The sequence below is a fragment of the Gouania willdenowi genome, chromosome 9 (genome assembly GCF_900634775.1).
Source record: "Gouania willdenowi chromosome 9, fGouWil2.1, whole genome shotgun sequence".
In the NCBI taxonomy this organism is placed as follows: domain Eukaryota; kingdom Metazoa; phylum Chordata; class Actinopteri; order Blenniiformes; family Gobiesocidae; genus Gouania; species Gouania willdenowi.
In genome coordinates this window covers 32,243,670-32,266,950 of record NC_041052.1, presented here as the reverse complement: position 1 = coordinate 32,266,950, position 23,281 = coordinate 32,243,670, and the positions used below count along the sequence as shown (strand labels likewise).

The 23,281-nt window shown below is 39.7% G+C and overlaps 3 protein-coding genes across 3 annotated transcripts; 1 reads left to right on the top strand and 2 right to left on the bottom strand.

The window, feature by feature from the left end:
• Positions 1–400: 400 nt before the first annotated feature.
• On the bottom strand, positions 401–2,672 carry LOC114470101 (folylpolyglutamate synthase, mitochondrial-like). Its single transcript, XM_028458114.1, has 4 exons — positions 2,549–2,672; positions 2,370–2,442; positions 1,101–1,155; positions 401–663 (listed from the first exon to the last, which is right to left on the bottom strand). The coding sequence occupies exons 1-4, from the start codon at positions 2,584–2,586 to the stop codon at positions 401–403; spliced, it is 429 nt and encodes a 142-aa protein (XP_028313915.1). The 5' UTR covers positions 2,587–2,672.
• Positions 2,673–4,825: 2,153 nt separating this feature from the next.
• LOC114470100 (folylpolyglutamate synthase, mitochondrial-like) lies at positions 4,826–15,273 on the bottom strand. Its single transcript, XM_028458113.1, has 10 exons — positions 15,135–15,273; positions 14,957–15,073; positions 13,932–13,985; positions 13,796–13,860; positions 12,031–12,145; positions 10,761–10,838; positions 6,780–6,841; positions 6,545–6,647; positions 5,130–5,207; positions 4,826–4,999 (listed from the first exon to the last, which is right to left on the bottom strand). The coding sequence occupies exons 1-10, from the start codon at positions 15,183–15,185 to the stop codon at positions 4,826–4,828; spliced, it is 897 nt and encodes a 298-aa protein (XP_028313914.1). The 5' UTR covers positions 15,186–15,273.
• Positions 15,274–18,087: 2,814 nt separating this feature from the next.
• On the top strand, positions 18,088–19,328 carry LOC114470353 (E3 ubiquitin/ISG15 ligase TRIM25-like). Its single transcript, XM_028458518.1, has one exon. It carries the CDS (start codon positions 18,088–18,090, stop codon positions 19,288–19,290), a length of 1,203 nt encoding a protein of 400 aa, XP_028314319.1. The 3' UTR covers positions 19,291–19,328.
• The last annotated feature ends 3,953 nt before the right edge of the window (positions 19,329–23,281 follow it).

Sequence of the window (23,281 nt, the reverse complement as noted above, 5' to 3'; positions counted from 1 at the left end):
ACTACTGTTGTGTTCATGTTCACAAATTCAATCAATCAAATCAATCAAATCAATCAAAATTAAATCAATGTTTCATAAAATGTGATATATCATAGTATTTTCTCTACTGCATATGATTGAGAGAGAGATTTTTGGTCATGTTGTTGATGTCATGTGTTTGTTGATGATTTTACTGATGATTTTAATTGATTTTACTGATGATTTTAATTGATTTTACTGATGATTTTAATTGATTTTACTGATGATTTTAAATGTTCTTATTGATTTTAAACAATTGAATGTTTTATCATGTAAAGCACATTGAGTTGCCTTGAGTATGAAATGCGCTATATAAATAAATTTGCCTTGCCTTGCCTAAAAAGACAAAAAAAAAAAAAAAAAAAAAAAAAAAAAAGGCAGGCTATGAGCAGTGGGCGGGGTCGAGTAGTTTCAGGACTCCGCCCACCAGATACAAACTCCCAGTCACCAGCACAGAGACGTTGTTACTGATGGACTCCTGGTGTGTTCTCCTGTTGATCCACTGGAGGGCGCTGTGGATGCAGGGAAACACCAGGCTACTGCTCTCCAACGCCAGAGGGCGCTGTTTGTTCTCCTCACGCTTCAATCTGTCCCAGATGTTCTGGTTCAACATCTGCTGCGCACACACACTGAGGCTGGGCTGGGCTACACACACACACACACACACAAGCTCATAAAAAAGAATATTTGTTTTTTTGTTTTTTTTACAACATTCTTTTAAGGTTTTTGAGAATACAGTTACAAAAACTAAATTGTTTATTTTTATTATCAGTATTTTTTCATCAGTACAGAGTTTTGGTTTTAATGTTTCATATTTGTGTGACTTTGAATCAGTTTTTATTATTATTTGTATTGAAAATGGTGGCAGCTAACCATGATGTTCCCTCAGAATCAATAAAACACAATGGAAACAATAGAAATAACAAGGGAAAGTCTAAGGATGTGTTTGTAGAATTCTGCTTAAAACAAACTCAAATTTCCCCAGATTCCTTTTATTGACATTTTATTTTTTCTAAACTACAGAGTGTGTTAAATTAAAATGCTGTGACATTTAAAAAGGAAGAGTTTGAAAATAATCTCACCTGAGGATGTTTCACTGACGTTGGGGCAGAACAGAGCATAGTCGAACCTTTCAGGCTGTGAGTCACACAGTGGTTATAGTCAACATGGGGTGTTTTATTTTGAAAAGCAGCATTAGCACAGTCATGGGCAATGGAGGCCACTTATTATTATTATTATTATTATTATTATTATTATTATTATTATTATTATTATTATTATTATTATTATTATTATATTATTATTAATAATAATAATAATAATAATAATAATAATAATAATAATAATAATAATGAATGCATTCAATATAAATACTGTAGCTCTAATAGACACCACATTAGAGCTCTTTACATTGCATTATATTTACCACCATACACTGTGGTGGTAAGCTATTGTTGTAGCCACAGGCCTTGATAGGCTTTGGGATCTGTCGAGATCCCTGATGAGGTCTAATTTTGTGTGGCCCCCAAAGTGAACACACAAAATTACAGAAAAACACCAAAAAACAACCACAAAAACAAACAAAATGATACAAAATTACAAAAGATATTTACACATAACAATTATATAAAAAAGAAAGCAAGATTAACAAAAAACAAAAAAAAAATAGTATAAAAACACAAAACGAATAAAAAAAAATACACAAAATAACCCATAGTTGATAAAACAACAAAATTACAGAAAATACACACAAAAGTACTACATACAGTAACGTAAGCGGTTTCTTCATATGAGCGATCAGGGCGACGCCCCACCAAAGGGGAAAAAAGAGTGATTTTTTTTTTCTTCCACAGTGTTACAGCGCTGTGACTGTTCTAGACAGTTGACAAAATGACAACAAAAATACACATAAATTACAACAAAAATACACATGAATTACAACAAAAATACACAAAGTATTCAAAATGACAGAAAATACATAAAAATTACAACAACAATATGCAAAATAGCCATCACACACATATCAACAAAATTACAAAACCAGTAAAACTACAGAAACACACAAAACGACTTCAAAAACACAAAAAAAGATATCAGAAACACAAGAAACTACTCCAAAAACACACAAAAATACAAGAAAATGTACGAATGACACATAAAACACCAAATTATAGAAAAACACGCAAGAGGACAAAAACACACAAACCTTTCTTTTTTGTTTCTTGTGATAATGCTCTGGTTGGTCTTTATTCTGATGCTGACGTGAATGTTGATCATGTGACCCTCAGATCAGATACAATCACATGTTTGTGGCCCCGCCCACTGTGATAAACATGTTGTGTCAGACTCACCATCAGCAGTCGGAGCAGAGCTGCACAGTCTCTGTCTCCTGATGTGTTGAAGAGCAGGATTTGAAGTGCAGCACTGACACACACACACACACACACACACACACACACACACACACACACACACACAGATCAATAACGTGTGACAGAGCAGCAGCTGGGTGGTGACTGGTTTTCCTCACTGCTCGTGCTGTCTAAACCAGTTCACACAGGCCTCCATGCTGTCAGTGGTGTGAGCTCCATCCAGGAAATATGTCACATTCCCATAGCACAGCTTTTGGTTTCTCCCCAACCATTGGGTTTCCTGTAGACCTGCAAAAACCAGCAAAACCAACATTTATTACATTAACTCATAAATTACATAATTATCACTTTTTTAAGCTCACAATTATGACTTTTGTCTTATAATTCAAAGTATTTATTTAGGATTATGACTTTTTATCTGATATTTCAGACTTTGTGTCACTTAATTGTGACTTTTTGTCATATTTTGTTATATTTAAGACTATTAATCTGATAATTATTAAATTTGTATCTCATGAATGGGAACCAGCAAAACAACAGATAATCATCTTTACCTGCTGCAGCACTGACGAGGAAAACATTTATTCCATTTGCTCATAGATTACATAATTATGTCCTTTTTAAGCTCACATTTATGACTTTTTCTCTAAAATGAATACATAAATAAATAAGTTTTGTCTTGTAATTCAAAGTGTTTATTTTAGGATTATGACTTTTATTCTGATACAATTATTTCATAATGAAGATGTCTATCTAAAACTATTTACTTTATCACATTATTCAGACTTTTTTTATCCCTTAGTTATCACTTTTTCTGATAATTACGACTTTCATCTAAAAAAAATGTTACTTTTCATCACATAATTAAGACTGTTCATCATAACTTTTACAGTATGTCATGTTTTAGTCTTTTCTGATCATCGAATCTAATAATTACAACTTGTATTTTGATCTAAGAATTATTACTTTTTTCTCATAATCAGTAGGCTACAGTACTCTCAACTTTTTATTTTAAAAAAATATGACTTCATTTGATGTTTATGGCTTATTTCATAAAATTAATCTAAAAACTGTTTTAATCACATAATTATTTGTGACTTTTTCATAATAAAAATGTTAACTATAGATAATTACTTTTGTGTCATATTTAAATTTTTTATTGTTACTTTTGAATTATAACTTTCTTTTTATCCTCTTTTAATTTCTCATACTTACAATTTATCAAAACTAGTAACTTTTAACTTCTTAATTAAGGCCTTTTTAATTCATAATCATGACTTTTTTTGTTGTTATTTCAGACTATTAATCTAATAAATATGACTTATGTTTCAGTCTTTTTTACCTTCGCAATGACTTCTTATATTTAGGACGTTTAATGTTTAAAATCTGTGATTATGTTTGTTATTAAAGTTTGTGTTTCTTGCCTTTCAGGGCAGCTGCACTGATGTGGAGGGAAACCCCCTGATGGGAACTCACTGCTGAGGCTGAAGGGAAGGCGTCTGCTGAGAAGTCACATGAGCAAGGCTTTAAATGCTTCATTAGGTTTAAACATAGACTGGAAAAAGATTTAAACAACAGCAGCATGAGAAGAAGTGGAAGCACAAAGGAACGTTCACAGGTCAAAGTGAGAACCTTAGACTAAACTGCAGTTACAAGCCCAATTACTGCACTTGGTATTCAGATCACTGTTGATGAATGTTACAATTCCTTTTGGGTAATTTTTCCAAAACATTTTCATAAAGTAAACTTTTTATGAAGGAATATAATTTAATTTTGACATTCAAACAAATGTTTTCTATGTTTAAGTAAACATGCACCGTAGAAAGGTTGCCATGTTGTGTAGTTTCTTGCAAATGTTGACAATTAAGTTAAAATGACTCAGGGTTGCCATGTTGGGTAGTTTCCTGAAAATATTGGCCGTTGAGTGTTGCGATCAATAGAAGGTTGCCAGGTTGGGTATTTCCTGAAATAATGACAGTTGAGTGTAGATTGATTCAGGGTTGGTTTCCTACAGATGCTGACCAAAGAGTGTAATTTGATTTGGTGTTGCCAAGTTGGGTATTTTCCTGCAAATATTGGAGGTTAAGTGTAGATTGATTGGGGTTGCCTCTTCGGCAGTATTTTAGGTTCAGCGTAAATTGATTTAGTGTTGCCAGGTTGGGCAGTTTCCTGCAAACGTTGGCAGTTGAGTGTAAATATATTTAGCACTGCCAGGTTGGATGGTTTCCTGAATATGTTGATGTCTGATTGTCTATATACTCACGGTTGCCAGGTTGGATTGTTTCTTGAATTTGTATGTTTCTGAGTGTAAATTGACTTGGGGTTGCCAGGTTGGAAGCTTTCCTTAACATATTTGTATCTGACTATAAATTTACTCAGGGTTGCCAGGTTGGCCAGTTTCATGCACTAGTTGGTGGCTGAGTGGAATTGCTGTACTATCCCCGACCTTCACCTCCTCTGGTCTCCACTTGGTGGCGGTGCAGCCAGTTGGAGCTCAGCTGCAGAGCCAGTGATGCGTTCAGGCGCTGATGTTCTCCTGCCAGTCCCAGACTCACAGGACCAACCACACCTTGGTACTGATCCAGGTCTGGACAGACCCACAGAGGGCTCTGCATATGGACGGAGTTCAAAGGTCACCGTTAGAGAGTTTAGTTGCTTTAGTTGCCATGGTTGCAGGGTCAGTACAGTTGCTGGGTCATGCTTAGTGAAGCAGTGAAGGGTTTATGGATCCATTCTTACCCCGATCTCCTCCGCTTGGCGCTGGAGGACCTTCAGTGGACCAGGTTTCTGTCTCACAGTGAAGGCGGGGACACCAGGCTGAGGACACACACAGTCCGGCTTCAAATGAATTTTGTCTTTTTATTCTTATAGTCTTTATTTTTTAAAAAAAATGATTAAAATCAATCAAACAACCCATCGATAAATCAGAAAAATAAAACTTGATCATAAAATATGATAAATTATACATGTACATTCACTTGTGGTGCGAATGATATTCTTGCGGTCATGGGCGTCGGTATGCATTTTAAACATTTTTAGATTATTTATATTGGAATGAAAAGGGCCCTGTGTGAAAATATGATGGTTGCTAAGCACAGTTTTGCAATAAAAACAATTATTCATGCTGCATCAGGGCCCTAGCTACCACCCCCTTTAAAACAGTGCAAATGGTACAACCCGCATCTGCTGCAGCGCTGTGGCAGGCAGTCTGAACTGTGAATGTGACAAGGAGTGGGAGATAGACAGCAGCAGGAAACCATGTCTTTCTTCAAGAAAGGAAAACAGGCCAAATGTGCAAGAAAAAAGGTGAGGGAGAGAAGGTTAAATGATGGAAAGCAACTGCTTACTCAATTATTCAGAGGTGAGCTTTAAAACACTTTTTTAGACAATATATTATTTTGATTGAAAGTAACAACGTGCACTCTTGCGCATTTAAAGGCTGAAATTCCTTTTGCACCTCAAATCTTAATTGGAAATAAAAAGATTTTGAAAAAAAGATTTTGAAGACTAAATTTTGCTGCCACCAAGATTAAAGTCGGTGGCCAGACTGATTCTGATCATTCTATATAAACTTTTGTACATGTTTGCTTTGTGTGTATATATATATATATATATATATATATATATATATATATATATATATAATTTATTTATAAAAACAAATGTCTCTGGGGTTGTCTGACATTCGTGATATAAAACCAGGGGTCATGACCCGAAAAAGGTTGGGATCCTCTGGGTTATTGTGAAAGAAAAAAAAGCTCATATAATAATGCAAAAATACTACTATAGTTTCCGGGCCAAAAATAAAAGTGTACATAACTTACAGTAGGGGCCTAACAAGATGGTTTGTACCCAGGGCCCAAAATGTGGTGCTACGCCCCTGCTTGGGGTTAAACTACCATGTTTTGCTGCGTTTCTTTTTAAGGGTTTTCCTGAAGTCATGATTGTGGTCAAGATCGGGTAATGCAGATTCTAAAGCAACCTAGAAATAAATAGTATTTATTGACATTGTGAATAAATAATGTAAACTCTATTTAAAAAAAAGAAGTGCTGTGGCACTCATGTGCAGGGAACTATTTATATAATTAACAATAATTCATTATATGATTAATTATGTCTCTTTTTCATCCTCAAAACTGAAGGAACACTTTCACCTTCAATATTCCCGCTTTCTGGAACGCGATCTCCTCCATCGTGTTTCCCAGCAGACTGCAGTGGTCGAGGCCCAGAGAGGTGATCCCACACACCCACGGCTTCCTGCACACAAACACGTTTTATATGTAATTTAACTTGTAAATTATTCAGTTATTATAATAATAATAATATAATAAGAATGCCTTCCTACGTTATGTTAATAAATAAATAAATGAAATGTAAAGCATGTGTGACCTGATGACGTTGGTGCAGTCGTACAGGCCTCCGATTCCAACCTCGATCACAGCCAAGTTCACCTGTGTGCACAGAGATGATGACATCACAGGAAGTGCTCATCTCACATGAATACAAGATCTTTGGTTGGAGCAGTAGAAATACACAGGACGATAAGACATGAGCGCATGAGTGTGGCTCCCCTTTGGCCGCCATCTTACCATGGGCTAACGTGCAGCGAGTTAGTCAATGAAAATAACAAAAATAAAAATAATCACGATCACAATCAAAAAATACTTAATTAAACCCCAAGGGGGAATTAAAACAACATTTTAAAATAGTCAAATAAAACAGTACACATGTTCTTTAATCACTAACACGGTAAATGGTTCTTTAATGCAGTGGTTCTCAACCTTGGGGTCAGGACCCCATTTGAGGTCGCGAGACACTGGGAGCCCGTTTTTACCCTTTTTCTGCTACTCCACCAAACTTGCCATATTTTAACCTATTCAACCTGTTTCTTGCCACATATTGGCTCTTTCTACTGTAATGCATGTTTGCTATATGACTCCCATTTCTGCCACTTCTTAATCAAATTTCAATGTTTTTTCTGCCCATTTTTTTTTTATACTTTCAAGACATTGTCAGCACTTGTAAACACTTTTTCCAGCTAATGTCACATATGTTGACCAAATAATTGTCCGTTTTAACCTCTTTCCACCATATTTCATTTGTATTTTGGGCAAAATGTAACCAGATTCATAATTTGTCATGCCCATTATTTGCCAGTTTATATATACTAATTATTCCTACTTTTTAAATGATATTTTAAATATCACGCACGCACGCGCGCACACACGCACGCACGCACGCACACACTTAAGCCAATATCAACACTTTGAACACTTTTTACCACTTTTTCTGTCTGTTTTTGGACCTTTTTACCAATTTTTATAAAATTCAATTTCACCACCTTTTACACGAATTTTGGTCACTTTGAACCCATTTTATTTCTGATTAAAACAAGGATTTACATCAACAACTGTATATACTATGGCACAAATAATAATAAACTTCCTAGAAAACAGTGGATAATATTCAGATAAATAAGTAAATGTGTTGATCACAGATTCACAGAACAATGGACCATCATTTTGCTGACTTCATAGATGGACCCCAAAAAGCTCTCCCCTTTATCAATCAATCAATCAATCAATCTTTATTTGTATAGCGCCAAATCATAACCAATGGTATCTCAAGGCACTTTACAGTAGAGCAGTCTTAAGGACGGACTCTTCATTTTATGGATACACACATATGCATATATACGTATATACACATACATATGTATCCCACACCCAACATGAATTCATCATGGGGGCAAGGAAAACCTTCTGTTAAGCAGCAGGAACCTTGTGTGGATCCCATTCCTATGATGAACAGCCATCCACGTTATGCTGTGTTGGGTGTGTGCAGAGGAAAGGGTGGAGACAGAGCCGCTGAGACTCTGTAACTCCACACTAAGGATCCCACGGACCTGCAAGACAAAAGCCAGAAGGAGTACAGGAGCAAACACACAAGGGAAGAAGCAGACATACAGGGAGTGTTAGAGAGAGGAATGGGACCCTCTCCGGTCCCTCTCTAGCCTAAATGACCTCTCTCTTAACGCCCTCTCCAACCTCTCTCCAACCGAGCACGCCAGACCCCCCCCCCCCCCCCCCCCCGGCAGTCTATGCCTATTGCATCTTAATTATGAGTTATGAGCTGGTTCCTAACTAAAAGCTTTACCAAAGAGGAATGTTTTGAGCCTAACCTTAAAGGTAGAGAGGGTGTCTGCCCCCCGAACCGTGGTTGGTAGATGGTTCCAGAGAAGTGGGGCCTGATAACTGAAAGCTCTTCCTTTATTATCCCTTATAGATGGACCTGTCTCCACATGACTGTTCTTCAATGTTCATGTCTGTGTTCAACCACCCTCAGGTACAGTGGGGTCCTCAGTCTCTGGAAACTTTATTTTGAGGGTCAAGGGCTGAAGAGGTTGAGAACCACTGTTGAGAGAAGCTATAGTAAGTAAGTAAGTAGGTCTTCAGCTGCTTTTTAAAAATGTCCACAGAGGTCAGGGCTCTCAGTTCTGAGGGAAGACCATTCCAAGTTTTGGGGGCCACAACCTCAAAGGCACAGTCAGCTTTGGTTTTTAACCTTGTGTGAGGAACAACCAACAGACCCTAGTCAGAGGACCTCAGGGACCTGCTGGTATTATAAGGCCTCAGCAGCTCAGTGGCATAAGCTGGAGCTTGACCATGCAAGGCTCTAAACACAATAACAAGAACTTTGTACTGGATACGAAAACTGACGGGGAACCAGTGTAAAGATTTAAGAATAGGTGTCACATGAGACCGTCTGGATAATCCAGTCAAAACTTTAGGGCAGCATTCTGGACCACTTGTAGACGATTCACAGAAGTGACACTAAGACATGTAAACAGTGAATTACAATAATCAAGCCTTGATGAGACAAAAAAAATGGACAATCATCTCCAGCTCACCTCTAAATACAACAGATCTAAGTTTCGCTTTATTCCGTATGGTGATAAAAGGATGAGTGGACCAAACTATCTACATGGTGGTCTAGACTCACAGCCTGACCAATATGGACCCCCAGGGCAGGTTTAACAGTAGAGGGAAGAAAATCAAGACATTTCTTTACCTCTGCTCAGGAGCAGAGATAAGAAGCTCTGGCTTATCAGTGTTCAACTGGAGAAAATTACTAGACATCTAAGCTTTTATGCATTTTACACAGTCAAGCAGAACAGAGAGCTTTTGTGGTTTAAAAGACATGTATAACTGAATGTCATCTGCATAACAGTGATAGGACACATCTTTAAAAGTTCTTATAAGATGCCCCAGAGAGAGCAGATACAACAAAAAAAACAGAGGGTCCAAAACAGATCCTTGGGGAACACCACAAAATAGAGTTTCTACAGATGAAGCAACAGTAGCTGAAAATGATCTGTCTGATAAATAAGAAGAGACGCTGTTCCAGAGACACCCACCCACTGATGGAGTCTCTCAATCAGCACACTATGCTCCACAGTGTCAAAAGCACCACTGAGATTCAGGAGGACTGAGCATTCTCCAGCGTCAGCCTGCATTAGGAGGTCATTACTGACCCTAATGCAAAATGTCCGTACGTCCAGATTACATACAAAGTCAATGGATAGATGCGTCCCAGATGCAAAATATTTCCTGTGCGGCGGTGCGGTCCAATCCGCACGTCAAGTGTGTTGGCTGTGCGAGCGCACTCCCAATTTTACGCATATCCGCACAAGCGCAAGAGTTGAAAATATTGAACTCGTGACGGTTTCGCATGACAAAAGCCAATGAGAGTCTTTCTTGACGATGACGTCAGGCTGTCAACATGGACACCGGTCTGTTCAATTCAACCATGGAGTAGAAGCTGTGTGTGACCACCTGGAGCTGTATGACACGGCCTTTATAACCGGAAACGGACTAGGAAGGATTTGGCGTGGAGGAGAATCAGCGAAGAGGTGATAGTTGCAGGTAAAAGTTCTCTTTTCATCTTTCATCTTTGAAAGTTGGTACTGAGCTAGGATAGTATTAGCCGCTAACCGGCTTTTTTCACTGGTGGTTTATGTTTATGAGAGGAGAAAAAGGAGCGTAGCTCCTCGCTTCAACAGGCAGTGAAACTCACCGAGTTGGATGTGTCGCTGGTGGGTGGGGCTTCGCTTCAGACGTGCGTATGAAGCGAATTGGGGAAATCTTTTGATCCTGCGGACCCTGCAGTATGTTTTGTGCGGCAGATGCTTCCGGTGCCGCAGAAGACGCATTCGGTGTGAACGCAGCATAAGAAGGGCAGTTTCCTTTGAATTACATTGGCGGAAACCATATAGCTATTGCTGTCGTGGTAAGATGGAAGCTATTTCCAAAGCCAGTACCAAATATGTGTGTGTGTGTGAGTGCGTGTGTGTGTGTGTGTGTGTCTCACTCTCTCCTGCAGGAACACATGAAACGCCATCAGAGTCAGAAACTGGAAGTAAAACGGCATTTTGTCCTCGTGCAGCTCCTGTGGGTCACAACTCACGTCAGAGCTCATCTACACATTAGTTCAAATAACACGTCAGGGAATTCATTCACAGATACAAAAAAAAAAACTAAGCAGTTATTAATGCACACACGACAACAGGCACACATCAAACTGAACATTATCTTTATGAACTTATTCTTCCAAACTTGTAAATATGAACTTTGTCTATTTATTTATTTAAAAAAATAATAATTCAAATAAAATTCACAGAACCCACTGGAGAGAGCCGTATAGACCTGCAGGTGACGCTAAGCCCTGACTTTACAGCTGCTTGGACCAATCAGAGGCTTTCTAACTTAAGTGCCAGGATGTTGTTATCAAAAGAAAATGACAAAATGTTATAAACTTATTTTAACAGTAAACAGTAACACTTTAACACTAATTTTGTGTATTTTTGTAGTTGTGTGTATTTTTTGTAATTTTGTAAGTTTGGATAATTTTGTAAGTCATTCTGTTAATATAATTTTTGTGTATATTTTTGTAATTTTCTTTATTCTTGGAGTAATTCTATTTTTAGTATTATTTTTTTATTTTTGTCTATTTTTGTGGACATCTTGTGTGTTTTTTAGTGTAATTTAGTGTATTTTTGTTGTACTTTTGTTGTATATTTTGTAAGAAATTCTGTTATAATTGTTTTAGATATATATTTGTCATCTTCTCTATTTTTGGAGTAGTTCTTTGTATTTTGGTTGCCATTTTGTGCAGTTTTGTTGTTCTTTTGTGTATATATATATATATATATATATATATATATATATATATATATATATATTTTTTTTTTTTTTTTTTTTTTTTTTTTTTTCTGTGTATTTTGTGTGTATATCATTTGTGTGATTTAGGAGTAATTTTGTGTATTTTTGTTGTTCTTTCATGTATTTTTGTTGTCTTTTTGTGTATTTCTCTTTATTTCTGTATGTTTTTTTGAGTCATTGTTTTATTATTATTTATAATTATTATTATCATTTGTGTATTTGTAAGGTCTTCTTGTGAGTTTTCAGTCTTTTTGTGTTGTTTTTTCGTTTGGTGTACTTTTACCATTTCGTTTTGTATTTTTCTGTTGCGCTGTTACTTTGGAGAGGCCACACAAACTTAAACAGGGGGCCGCATGTGGCCCCCAGGCCGCCAGTTGTCCATGTCTGGTGTAGATGATAAGCATGTATAGAAGAGGAACCTTGGCGTCCTCGAGCCGCTCCATCGTCTGCCAGAAGTACTTGGTGAAAAGCTGCGTGCTGATTGGCTGGCCATTGATGCGTATCCTCTCTCTGACGTGAACCAAGTGAGGAGAACTGCAGAAGAAGACTCAAACTTAGAGAGGAAGTAGATCGACACAAAGGTTCACAAAGCATGGGCCGGGACCCAAAAAGCAGACGCAGAACACTTTTTATTGGGTCGTGCACATTTTTGTCAAGTTTTTAAAGCATATTTTACGGACGGGTTCAAAAATTCATGTCATCATTTAGAATAATGACCAATGAGAGCACACAAGAAACAACAAAGGCTTTGTGTGTTTTTGTGGCCATTACGTGTGTTTATTGTCATTTTGTGGATTTTTGTTGATGTTTTGGGAGTCATTTTGTATGTTTTTGTTGTCATTTTCTGTGTTCATGTTAAAATGCTCTTCTTTGGTTATAGAGTCACTTTTTGTTTCCTTTTTTGTTCACATTTTCTATGTTTTGGTGTCAATTAGACCCTTTTTTTCCACAGTAGTTGTGATAAATATTCAAAATAATTTTTTTCTATTAAACCACAAGAACAATTGGGAACTATTGTGTTAGAAGTGAGGAGAATACTGCATTTTTTGGCAATGGATTTCATTCATGTTTGTAAACTTTGCGCACGGCTTGTAACTTCATCATCTCTAATATTTAAAAATGCTCTACTTTATCAGGGGAAATTTGCTGAGTAGAAATGATTCACGTTGGTTTGGTTTGTTCTCTCAAACAAAAGAAAAAGATATTGATTGTTGTTCTGTCAAACACACAGAGGAAATTAAATCCACGGCTGCTTTTCTACTTTATTTATAAACACTGTTATTTCTTAGATATAAAAAACATGAAAATTAATTCTTTAGGTTGGTATTAAACAAGCGCTCCCTTTGAAATTAAATTACATTTTAAAAGTTATTTCACAGAAATCTTTGTGTTAACCAATTGCTCCAAAGTGTAAAGAAATTAATTTCAAAACATTAAATAATATCTACCCGTGTAATGAATTCTTTCCATGAACCTTGTTTTTGTATTGCTAAATTTTAATTTTGCCTAATTTTGTCACTCATAAATATAGACTGGAAATGCAGCCATGCTTTTCACATTTTCTAAATGATTTAAAAATATTTGAAAATCATGTAAAAAATGAGTCAGAGTGACGTGAATTGTTTTGTTTTTAGTTTCCTGTCTCTATGAGCTGATATTGATTTGAAAGAAAAAGAAAAAAAAAAACGTATCGACGCATCCTTTGTGAAAGGACTGGTGGGACATGATGGCAGACGTTGCATTTTTCTAATATACAGTAAGTATTTGATGATTTATGTGTGAGCTTAATCTCATGCACGCTATCAGGAGGAGTGAACTGGTGAAAAGTCCTGCAGCTATCGCTCCTACACACTTTAAACAGAGATAATCGTTAACTATTACTGAGCAGAAGGGCAGGGTGGACAAAGTCCACATTTGGTGGCATTTCAAACCAAAACCAGGAGAAATGCAGTGCTTTTATTTTGAAGAGGGCTTCAAAATCCTTCCTCATACTTTAATAATCATATCAATATCTTTAATGTGCAAATAAAAGATAAATGAGGGAACATTTGTCCTTTTAGTTTTTGGTTGATAATTTAAATAAAATTCCTCCCATCATGTGATATTTGTTGATATGCTTCACTTTTTTATGAGAGAGATGTGTTAAATTTGATATTGCTGTATTTGTCTAGAAAACGTTTGTACCTGTAAAATCCGGTCCGTAAGCCGTAATTCCTGAGGATTGTCTCTGTAAAAGCACATGTTGATCCCTAGAAAACAATTCTTATTCATATCAAAGTTTGTTGGTTCCATTTAAAAATGAATAAAGGCTGTTCCTTACTTTTCCTTTGGTTCCCGTCACATGGATGATGTTCATTTTGTCCAGCTCAGCTTCCTAAAGAGTGAGTAGAGACAAGGAAAATGAGTTTTACTGCACATTTAATCCAGTTAGATGACAAACCCTGACAGCAGCTGAGCCCATGGGAAAATAATAGCATTGTGTATGGTGGTATGTTTGTGCTCCATTTCTTTGACAATGCAAAAATACGCTGAAATAAAAATAAATAAACAAATGACCCCTAAAACACACAAAACACAATAAAAAATATACAAAATAGCCACAAAAATACTCCAAAATCACACAGAACGAAAACAATACGACACAAAATGAAACGAAAACACAAAACTTCAAAAATACGCAAAACAACTAAAATGCACTAAATGTGCACTAAAGGCCTCCAAAAACACACAGAATGAATACAAAAAGACACAAAATGACTCCTCAAACATTTCTGTGAGTACTTACTTGGATACCCGTGAATACTTACTGGAATACCAGTGGGTACGTACTGGAATACCCTTGGGTACGTACAGGGATACCTGTGAGTACGTACTGGGATACCTGTGAGTACGTACTGGGCTACCTGTGAGTACGTACTGGGATACCCGTGAGTACGTACTGGGATACCCGTGAGTACGTACTGGGATACCCGTGAGTATGTACTGGGATACCAGTGAATACATACTGGGATAGCCTTGAGTACGTCCTTACTGGGATACCCCTGGGTACTTACTGGGATACCTATGAGTACGTACTAGTATACCCCGTGGTACGTACTGGGATACCTGTGAGTACGTACTGGGGTAACCGTGGGTACGTACTGGCATACCCGTGAGTATGTATACTGGGATACCTGTGAGTATATACTGGGATAGCCATGAGTACGTACTGGCATACCCGTGAGTATGTATACTGGGATACCTGTGAGTATGTACTGGGATAGCCATGAGTACGTACTGGCATACCCGTGAGTATGTATACTGGGATACCTGTGAGTACGTACTGGGATAGCCATGAATACGTACTGGAATACCCGTGCGGTGCAGGAAGCTTTGCATGGCCTGTAGCTGCAGAACTGGATCCAGGCATGGCTCCATAATTGCACTCTGACTCTGCAGGCTGTTCAGCACACTCAGAGCTCCCTGAAAACACACACACACACACAGTGTGAGGAACCCAGTGCAGACGATGACAAACACTCACCTGAAAGGTTTTAGTCCTGATGACTGCAGCGGTGTGACCCAGCAGCACCATCAAAGCTCATGAACAACACGCTGAGCTGAGACTGGGAACGCTCCTAAAAACCAGCACAAAGCCACCATGTGGGGATCGCAATCAGTCGTCCTGCTGTTTGAACAAGATTTCTGCTATTTACAACCTCCTAGATACAGACTGCCAGCATTAAAGCCACGTTCAAAGACCCAGTGTTATCAGTTTGGCATTCTATTGGCTACGTTTACATGAAAGCTATATTTCACCTTTAATTCAGAATACAAATTTAATCCTCTTTAAACACCCAATTTTTGATGAAAATGGCCATTTTAAATTAAACTTAGATCTGAAGTAGGCGGCTGGTTTATTCCGATTTTAATTCCGAATTCAATAATTCCTCAACCTTGTATAAGTTCATTCCACTTTAAGTTGATTCCGGTCGTTCGGTGCATTTTTATTTTTTATTTATTTATTCAGTTTATTTCCGACATGGTTACATTCACTTTTTTTTTTTACATTTTTTTTTTTTTTTTTGTACATGCCGAAAAAGGAGACGAGAGAAACAGTTTGATTATCTGGGTCCCGTCCCCTGTTTTACCATCGCAAATTTACATGGGTTTACATGTCTCTCTGGTCAAACATTATTGAGTTGTTCTGAACAGTCCTTTTTTGTGTATTCTCATCTGTAGTCAGTGTTGTCTTTTTTTTTTTTTTTTTATTCCTCCTCCTTGCTATCGGTGTTCGTGTTGGCCTTGTTCCCTGTCAGACGTTGTTAGCATTCCTCCAGTGCAAGAATAGTTCCTCTTTCGAAGGTGTTTGGAAGTTTTTTTCCCTTTTCATCCATAATGTCACCACTCGAGAATGTCTCTTTTGTACACACAAGTTTGCAGCTTGTTTTGTCACTACATCAAGGTTAATCCAGCTGTTGTTAGTTCTATTGGCAGTGTTGTATTTTCCACTGTTAGATTTAACTTGTGTATAAACACATTATTATATCTTAGCAAGGTAGTAATTTCATTGTACAGGAAAACGTGTTTCTAACTGCACATATGACAATAAACACTTTGAATTTAAATTTAATGTAATCCTTAATCACCCCACCACCTAGCAATTGAAATGAATAAATGACAGACCTTTTTTACTCTTGGTTTCCACATTTAATTCAGTCTCCGTAAAATAATCACAGTCTGAGTTTTGTTTCCAGTGTTTATATAGATCTGGGTCCATATCCATGATGACCATCAGTAATGTTGTTGTTTAGGTGGATCCTTCATATTTTCCCAAGTCTTCCATCGTTTTGATGAGGATTGGTTTTCCGTTTGCTTCTCCCAGTGGTGTGATGTAAATCCTGCAGTTCCTTGTCCATGTCTTTAGAATCTTTCCTCCTTTTTTTATTTGGCGTGCCTTCCATGCGATGCTTGCATTTTTTTTTTGTCAGGCTTTCATTAATAAAAACCTTTGTTTCCTTCAGCTTTCTTCCTTGCTTCAGTAGTTCTCCTTTGAATTTCATATTCGTGAAGGTTATTTTTACAGCTCTGTTATCATTTTTCTTTGGCAGGAGATGGCAGGAGTTGATGTTGTCAGGGTTCAGGACAATGTCCTTCGACTCCAGGTAGTCAATGACCTGTTGTTCAATCGATTTTGTTTCTTCGTAACTCGCGTAACTCCTGGGTTTTATCTTTAGGCCTGTGATGAAGACATCTTTCCTTTTGTTCCAGCTGTTCAACCCTGGCGTTCAACAATTTTATCGCCTCAGCATTTCTTTCATTCTTTTCTTTCAGTACCTTTGCTTCGCTTTGTAGGTTTTCCGGTGAGTTTTCAAGCGTCTTTTCCAACGACTTTATCTCGGCAGATAGGTTTCGTAGACCCTCGCGTATCATCTCCTTGACCTCTTCCAAATCCGAATTGGGTTCTGAAGGGCCTTCCTGCGTTTTTTTCACCATTTTCCTTCAGTCTTGGGCCCAATTTTTCAGGCTGTTCAGCTGTAGCCAGCTGTAGCCAAGGTCGTGTTATCGGAGTGAATGAAAACACGTTTGCTCTCTCCAAAGACCAGAGATTGTGCATGCTCATCCCGTTGCGATGACGTGCTGGTGACGACATAATGGCAGACCGAAGGAAATGTTGGACTCGAGTCGAGACTATATATTTAATAGGAGCCTTAGAAGATATGGACATAATGAAAAGAGTGGAGGGAGCATTCAAGGACATGTTACACAGACAACTGGACATCAGCAAACAAAACAGGCACCAGGACACATAGCTTCACTAATGTCACTTTTTCCCCAATAGATGATACATCACGTTAGACCCCCTGTCAATCAGAACCCTTCCCAACCCCCAGACCTAAAGCGGAATTGAATGAAGGTGAATAAATGTGTTTCCATGTTAACCTCAATTCAGAATTACTATTTCCATGTGAACACAAAGCAGATACTTTAATTCCAAATTTTAAAAAAACATAATCTAACCGCGGCCAATGATAGAATCCTGTAAATATCAAATAAGAAAAGAATCCTACGGAGCCCTGGAGGTAACATGGATGTTTTTGTTTTGTTTTTTATCTCACAGTGCGACTTATTTATCTCGCACAGCTCCGTAGAATCCTGCTCAAATTTTAACAAAAATAAAAATGAGATGGTAAAGTACTGCACTGCCTCCTCATGTAGCCTATAAGGACAATACTGTTTAATACATCCCCCTTTCTTAATAAACAGGGACTGAAAAATGAACCCTGATGTTTTTTCAGCTGAGAACAAAACAGGAAAATCTATTTATTGGTCAACTTTCATGTTTGACTTGTGAGTTTGTAATTTATTGGCCATGCACTACACAGAGAGACTCTAAACACAATCATAAAGAAGCGTGTGGGAGTGTTATATCGGCCAAAGTCCCAAAGCTGCAATCTTAAGGAGCGTTTTCAGGGAGTGCTTCACAGACGTGTGAAATGGCACAGATAGAGACAGAAAGCTTCTCCTGCTCCATGTGTCTGGAGCTCCTGAAGGAGCCGGTGACCGTTCCCTGTGGACACAGCTACTGCAGGACGTGTATCAGCAGCTTCTGGGATGGAGAGAAGAAGAAAATTGTGTACAGCTGCCCTCAGTGCAGGGAGACGTTCACACAAAGGCCTGTCCTGATGAAGAACACCATGCTGGCAGAGTTAGTGGAACAGTTAAAGAAGAGCAGACTCCAAGAAGCTGCTGGAGGTCCCAGCTTTGCTGCAACTGAAGACGTGGCCTGTGACGTCTGCGCGGGGAGGAAAGTGAAAGCCTTCAAGTCCTGTTTGAACTGTGTGGCCTCTTACTGTGAGGAACACCTTCAGCCTCATCATCAATCTGCTGCTTTCAAGAGGCACAGACTGGTGGATCCCTTCAAGAAGCTCCAGGAGATCGTCTGCTCTCGTCATGATGAGGTGATGAAGATGTTCTGCCGCACTGATCAGCAGTGTATCTGTATTATCTGCTCCATGGAGGAACATAAAGGCCATAACATGGTTTCAGTCATAGCAGAAAGCACTGAGAGGAGGAGAGAGCTGCAGGAGAGTCGAGCTGACATCAACAAGAACATCCAGGACAGAAAGAAAGACCTGCAGCTGCTTGAGGAGCAGCTGAAGAGCATCCAGCTCTCTGCTGATCACACAGTGCAGCACAGCCAGCAGATCATCACTGAGCTGATCCGTCTCCTCCACAGAAGAAGCTCTGAGCTGGAGAAGGAGGTCCGATCCAAGCAGCAGACTGAAGTGAGTGCAGTCCGAGTGCTCCAGGAGAAGCTAGAGCAGGAGATCAGTGAGCTGAAGGAGAGGGATGCTGAGCTGCAGCAGATCTCCAGCACTGAGGATCACATCCAGTTTGTCCTCAGCTACAGCTCCCTGTCAGCGCTCAGTGTGTCCACACACTCCTCCATCATCCACACAAGTCATCACAGCTGCTTCCAGGAGGTCACAGCAGCTGTGTCCCAGCTCACAGAACATCTCCACAGCATCCTGATGGAGGACTGGACCAAAGTCTGTTGGACTGTGGAGAGAGTGAATGTTTTACAGCCACCAGAGCCTACGAGCAGAGCTGGATTCTTACAGTATTCACAGAAAATTACTCTGGATCCAAACACAGCTCACAAACTGCTCAGAATATCAAAAAAAACAGTGAAGTAACACGAATGGGAGAAGATCAGCATCATCCTCATCATCAGGACAGGTTCACTGTGTGGCCTCAGGTCCTGAGCAGAGAGATTCTGGCTGGACGTTGCTACTTTGAGGTAGAGGTGGGAGGGAGAGGTGTTGGTGTAGGGGTCGCATACAAAAGTGTCAGGAGGGAGGGGGGAGGGGAGGAATGTATGTTTGGATTTAATGACAAATCATGGGTGTTATTCTGTGATCAAAGCTATTACAGGTTTTATCAAGACAACGTCCCCACTCATGTCTCAGGTCCTCGTTCCTCCAGGATTGGAGTGTACGTGGATCACTCAGCAGCTACTCTGAGCTTCTACAGCGTCTGTGACACCATGACTCTCCTCCACAGAGTCCACAGCACTTTCACTGAGCCGCTGCACATGGGAATTAGTATTTAATATAGAAGACACTGCTGTGGTCTGCACACTGTAAGACACACACACCAGCTCCTTGTTCTGAGATGGTGTGTTTGAGCAGTGTTTCTCAAATGGGGGTACGTGTACTCTTAGGGGAGCGTGAAGGCACTACACTACTTGAGAGAAAGAGACAGAGAGGAAAATTAACAAATAAAGTGTCAGTCTTGGCCCCACACCTAGCGGGAGATGTCTGGATAGGATAAAAACTACAGAAATAAATTCATTCAGGAGTCACTAAAATAGTGTTTTTCACCCTTGGGGTTGGGACACTATATGGGGTCGCCTGGAGTTCAAATGGGGTTCATTGAAATTTCTGAAAGATAAAATAGGATTTTTAAATTTTCTAAGTTGTTTATAAATTAAAACAACACACAATCTTAAACAATTGTATTTCTATACTGTCACTTTGGGAATCTAGTTTAACTAAAATGCAGTAAAATATATATATACTGTATATGTGTGTGTGTGTGTGTGTGTGTGTGTGTGTGTGTGTGTGTGTGTGTGTGTGTGTGTGTGTGTGTGTGTGTGTGTGTGTGTGTGTGTGTGTGTGTGTGTGTGTGTGTGTGTGTGTGTGTGTGTGTGTGTGTGTATGGGGTCACGATTAAAAAAAGGTTTGAGAACCACTGCATTAAATACTGTTTCATTCCACTCTTTTACAAAATGGGTTTCATTAAAATGTCTGTTATCACTCGTTCATTCCATTATTATGCTCTATAGTTGTTTTTTAAATAGTTTTCTAAGCAGATGTTTGAAATTTGAGAAACACTGTGTTTGAGGGAAACATGTTGCTGTTTGTTGGACTTTAAAAAAAATGCTCATCTGTTTATTAATTAGCTTCTGTTTTGTTCCTAAAAAAATCCTCCTGGAATCAATAAATGAATATAGTCTCTGTTTGTGGTTGTTGTCACAGCTTCACCTGAACTTACCTGAGCTATAGTCACTATATACAGTATGTAGAAAATCCTTTCATTTTTACGTCTGTCTACAGTCAATCACAAGATAACACGATCACCAGTCAAACCCTAACACCACTGGACTACAGCGACAGTAAGTATAGATTTAAGCTACGATTTATGTACGTCTGTCCTCAAGTCATATATGAGTCACTATTACCATGGTAACTAGTTCAACCCTAACACTAAAGTAATCCAAGTGATCAAAGCTCAGCATTTTTCTGCTCCAAAACAATAAATCTCAATTTAACCATAAAGACACGTTCAAGGACCAAACCAACAAGATCCAATGTGCAAAATGTTACAAATGCATCAGTTATAGTATGGCTGAAATCCCTCTTTCCTGTTGCTGTGTAGACCTGTGCATGGGGTACCAAGTTGCACATGTTAAAATAAACAGGAACTTCTTTTCTTTTTTTTAACAACATTTAGCAACAAACAATGTTAAAAATGTATGTGAATTACTTTTGACCAGATTTACAGCAATATTTGTCATGATCATGATTTTTTTTCTCTTAAAAAAATGTCAGTGTTAAATTTATATCTAAACTCTGGCTTGCCGGTCCGTGGCTGGCGGGATGGCCCTGCTTGGCGGTGGATGGCGTCCTCTCTCGTCGGGGGGGCCGGGGCCGCCTCCCGGTGGAGAGTGTTGTATCGTGGCGCCGGGTGGGCCTGTGCTGGCCCTGGTGCGGGCATGGGCCTCCCCCCTGCTCGGCCGCTCCCCTTGGTGGCGGGGTGGCGTTGCTCCGGGCCGCCCGGCGGGGGTCGCCCCCTGGGGCGCCGGGGGATGGGGTTGGTGCCTGGCTGTGCCCGGGGGTGGGGGGTGTCGCCGTGCTCCGCGGGGCCGGCGCGGTCTGGGGGGTGCCGTGGGGGGGGGTCTCCGACTGTGCTGTTCCGGGGCCCGCAGTGCCACTTGCCCGTCTGCGCCATCTACCCTCTCGCGTGGCCCGCCACGCGGACGGGCCCGGCTCACACTGGACAGGCCTCCTACATGTTCACTTCACCCCACTCCCAGCTGGTCTGGCTCACTCACAAAATGCACCACACACCGATACCCAACCCTTGGGGGGCTGGATGGTGGGGCTGGGGGTGGAGGGGGCCGCCACCTGTGTTACTATGTAGTGGCGTGGGGGCGGCCCTCCCACCTCTAGTTGCCCTACTAATCCCTCCAATTTTAATCGCATCTCAACATGCCACCCCCCGGAGGGTGTATCATCATTTACACCCTCCGGCCTATTACACCACATACACATAAATCCACAGAGGCTGGAGGGGGAGCACCGCTCTCCTCCATCCCCCTTCTTTTAATTACACCCCATACATTCACCAAACACACACATTCACACAGGGGATCGGGAAGTGCCTCTCCATTGGGGAATGGAGAGGGGTGTGGGTGGTGGGGGGCTGGGTGGGGGGCTGGGGGGCTTGGGGGTTGGGGGTTGGAGTCGGTGGCGTGGTGCGCTGGGTCCTTGGCTCCTTGGGGGCTTTTCGGGTGTGTATGGGGGGGGCAATGGCAGCCTCTCGGCTTGGGACCTTGGGGGCGTTCGGGGGACTGCTTGGCCGTGGGGTGGTCGCCGGGGGCCCCTAGATCTCTCGCTCTTTCTGCTGGCCCGACTGCTTCTTCGGGCCCGGGGGCGGCTCATGGGTTTTGCAGTAGCGGCTCTTGGAATCACATTTGTCATGGATGCACTGGCCTCGGGCTGTGGGATAACACTCATACTGGGCTCAACCATAGACACGTTGTTCCCAAATACCTGTTTTATGTAACTTCCACTCACTTCCTCCTCTGCTCACAGCCACCACCATTATTCCTAAGCCGCACACTGGTCACCAGACTGGCTTGATAACACAACAATAAGCACAATATACACAACCACAATTTCACATCACATCACTTGAAACTTATTGACTATTCCCCACCCATTCGTTTTCCTATCTTGTATCCCTCCTCCCTGTTAACTCCCCCCCCCCCACCCCCCTCACCCTGGTGTAACACTGCCCTCTCTTTTTTACATCCTCCCTTTAATAAAGTATTTACCCTTCCCTAGGGAGGGCTGGTGATGGTCACAATTATGCAATGAAATAAATTCATTTATTTAATTGCAATAATAAAATATGCATTGCTGTTAAAAGATTGCACTTCTTGTAGTGTTAACCTTCAACAGCATGTGCAAACAAGGTTAAAAAAAAAAAAAAAAAAAAAAAAAATCTATATCTAAATGTCAAACAATAAATCTCAAAAAAAAAATTACTTCTGGTGAATTTGCATATTAGCTAAATGTTTAGTTTCACCCGTGACATTTAGATTTAACATTTACAATTTAAATTTAACATTTATATTTATATTCAACATTTAATTATTTAGATTTTATATTTATATTTAACATTTAACATTTAAGATTTACATCAGACATTTAGGTTTAGATTTACCATTTAAGATTTTTTCTTTACAATTGGCACCCCATACTAGTGGTGTTATGCTTTCCACCATGGTCATGTTATCTTGTGACTGACTGTGATGAAAGAAGCAGGAAGCAGTGAGGAAGACAAGAGCTGTCCTCGTGTCTTTATTTCAAGCACATGCATGTCAAACGAACAATGTAC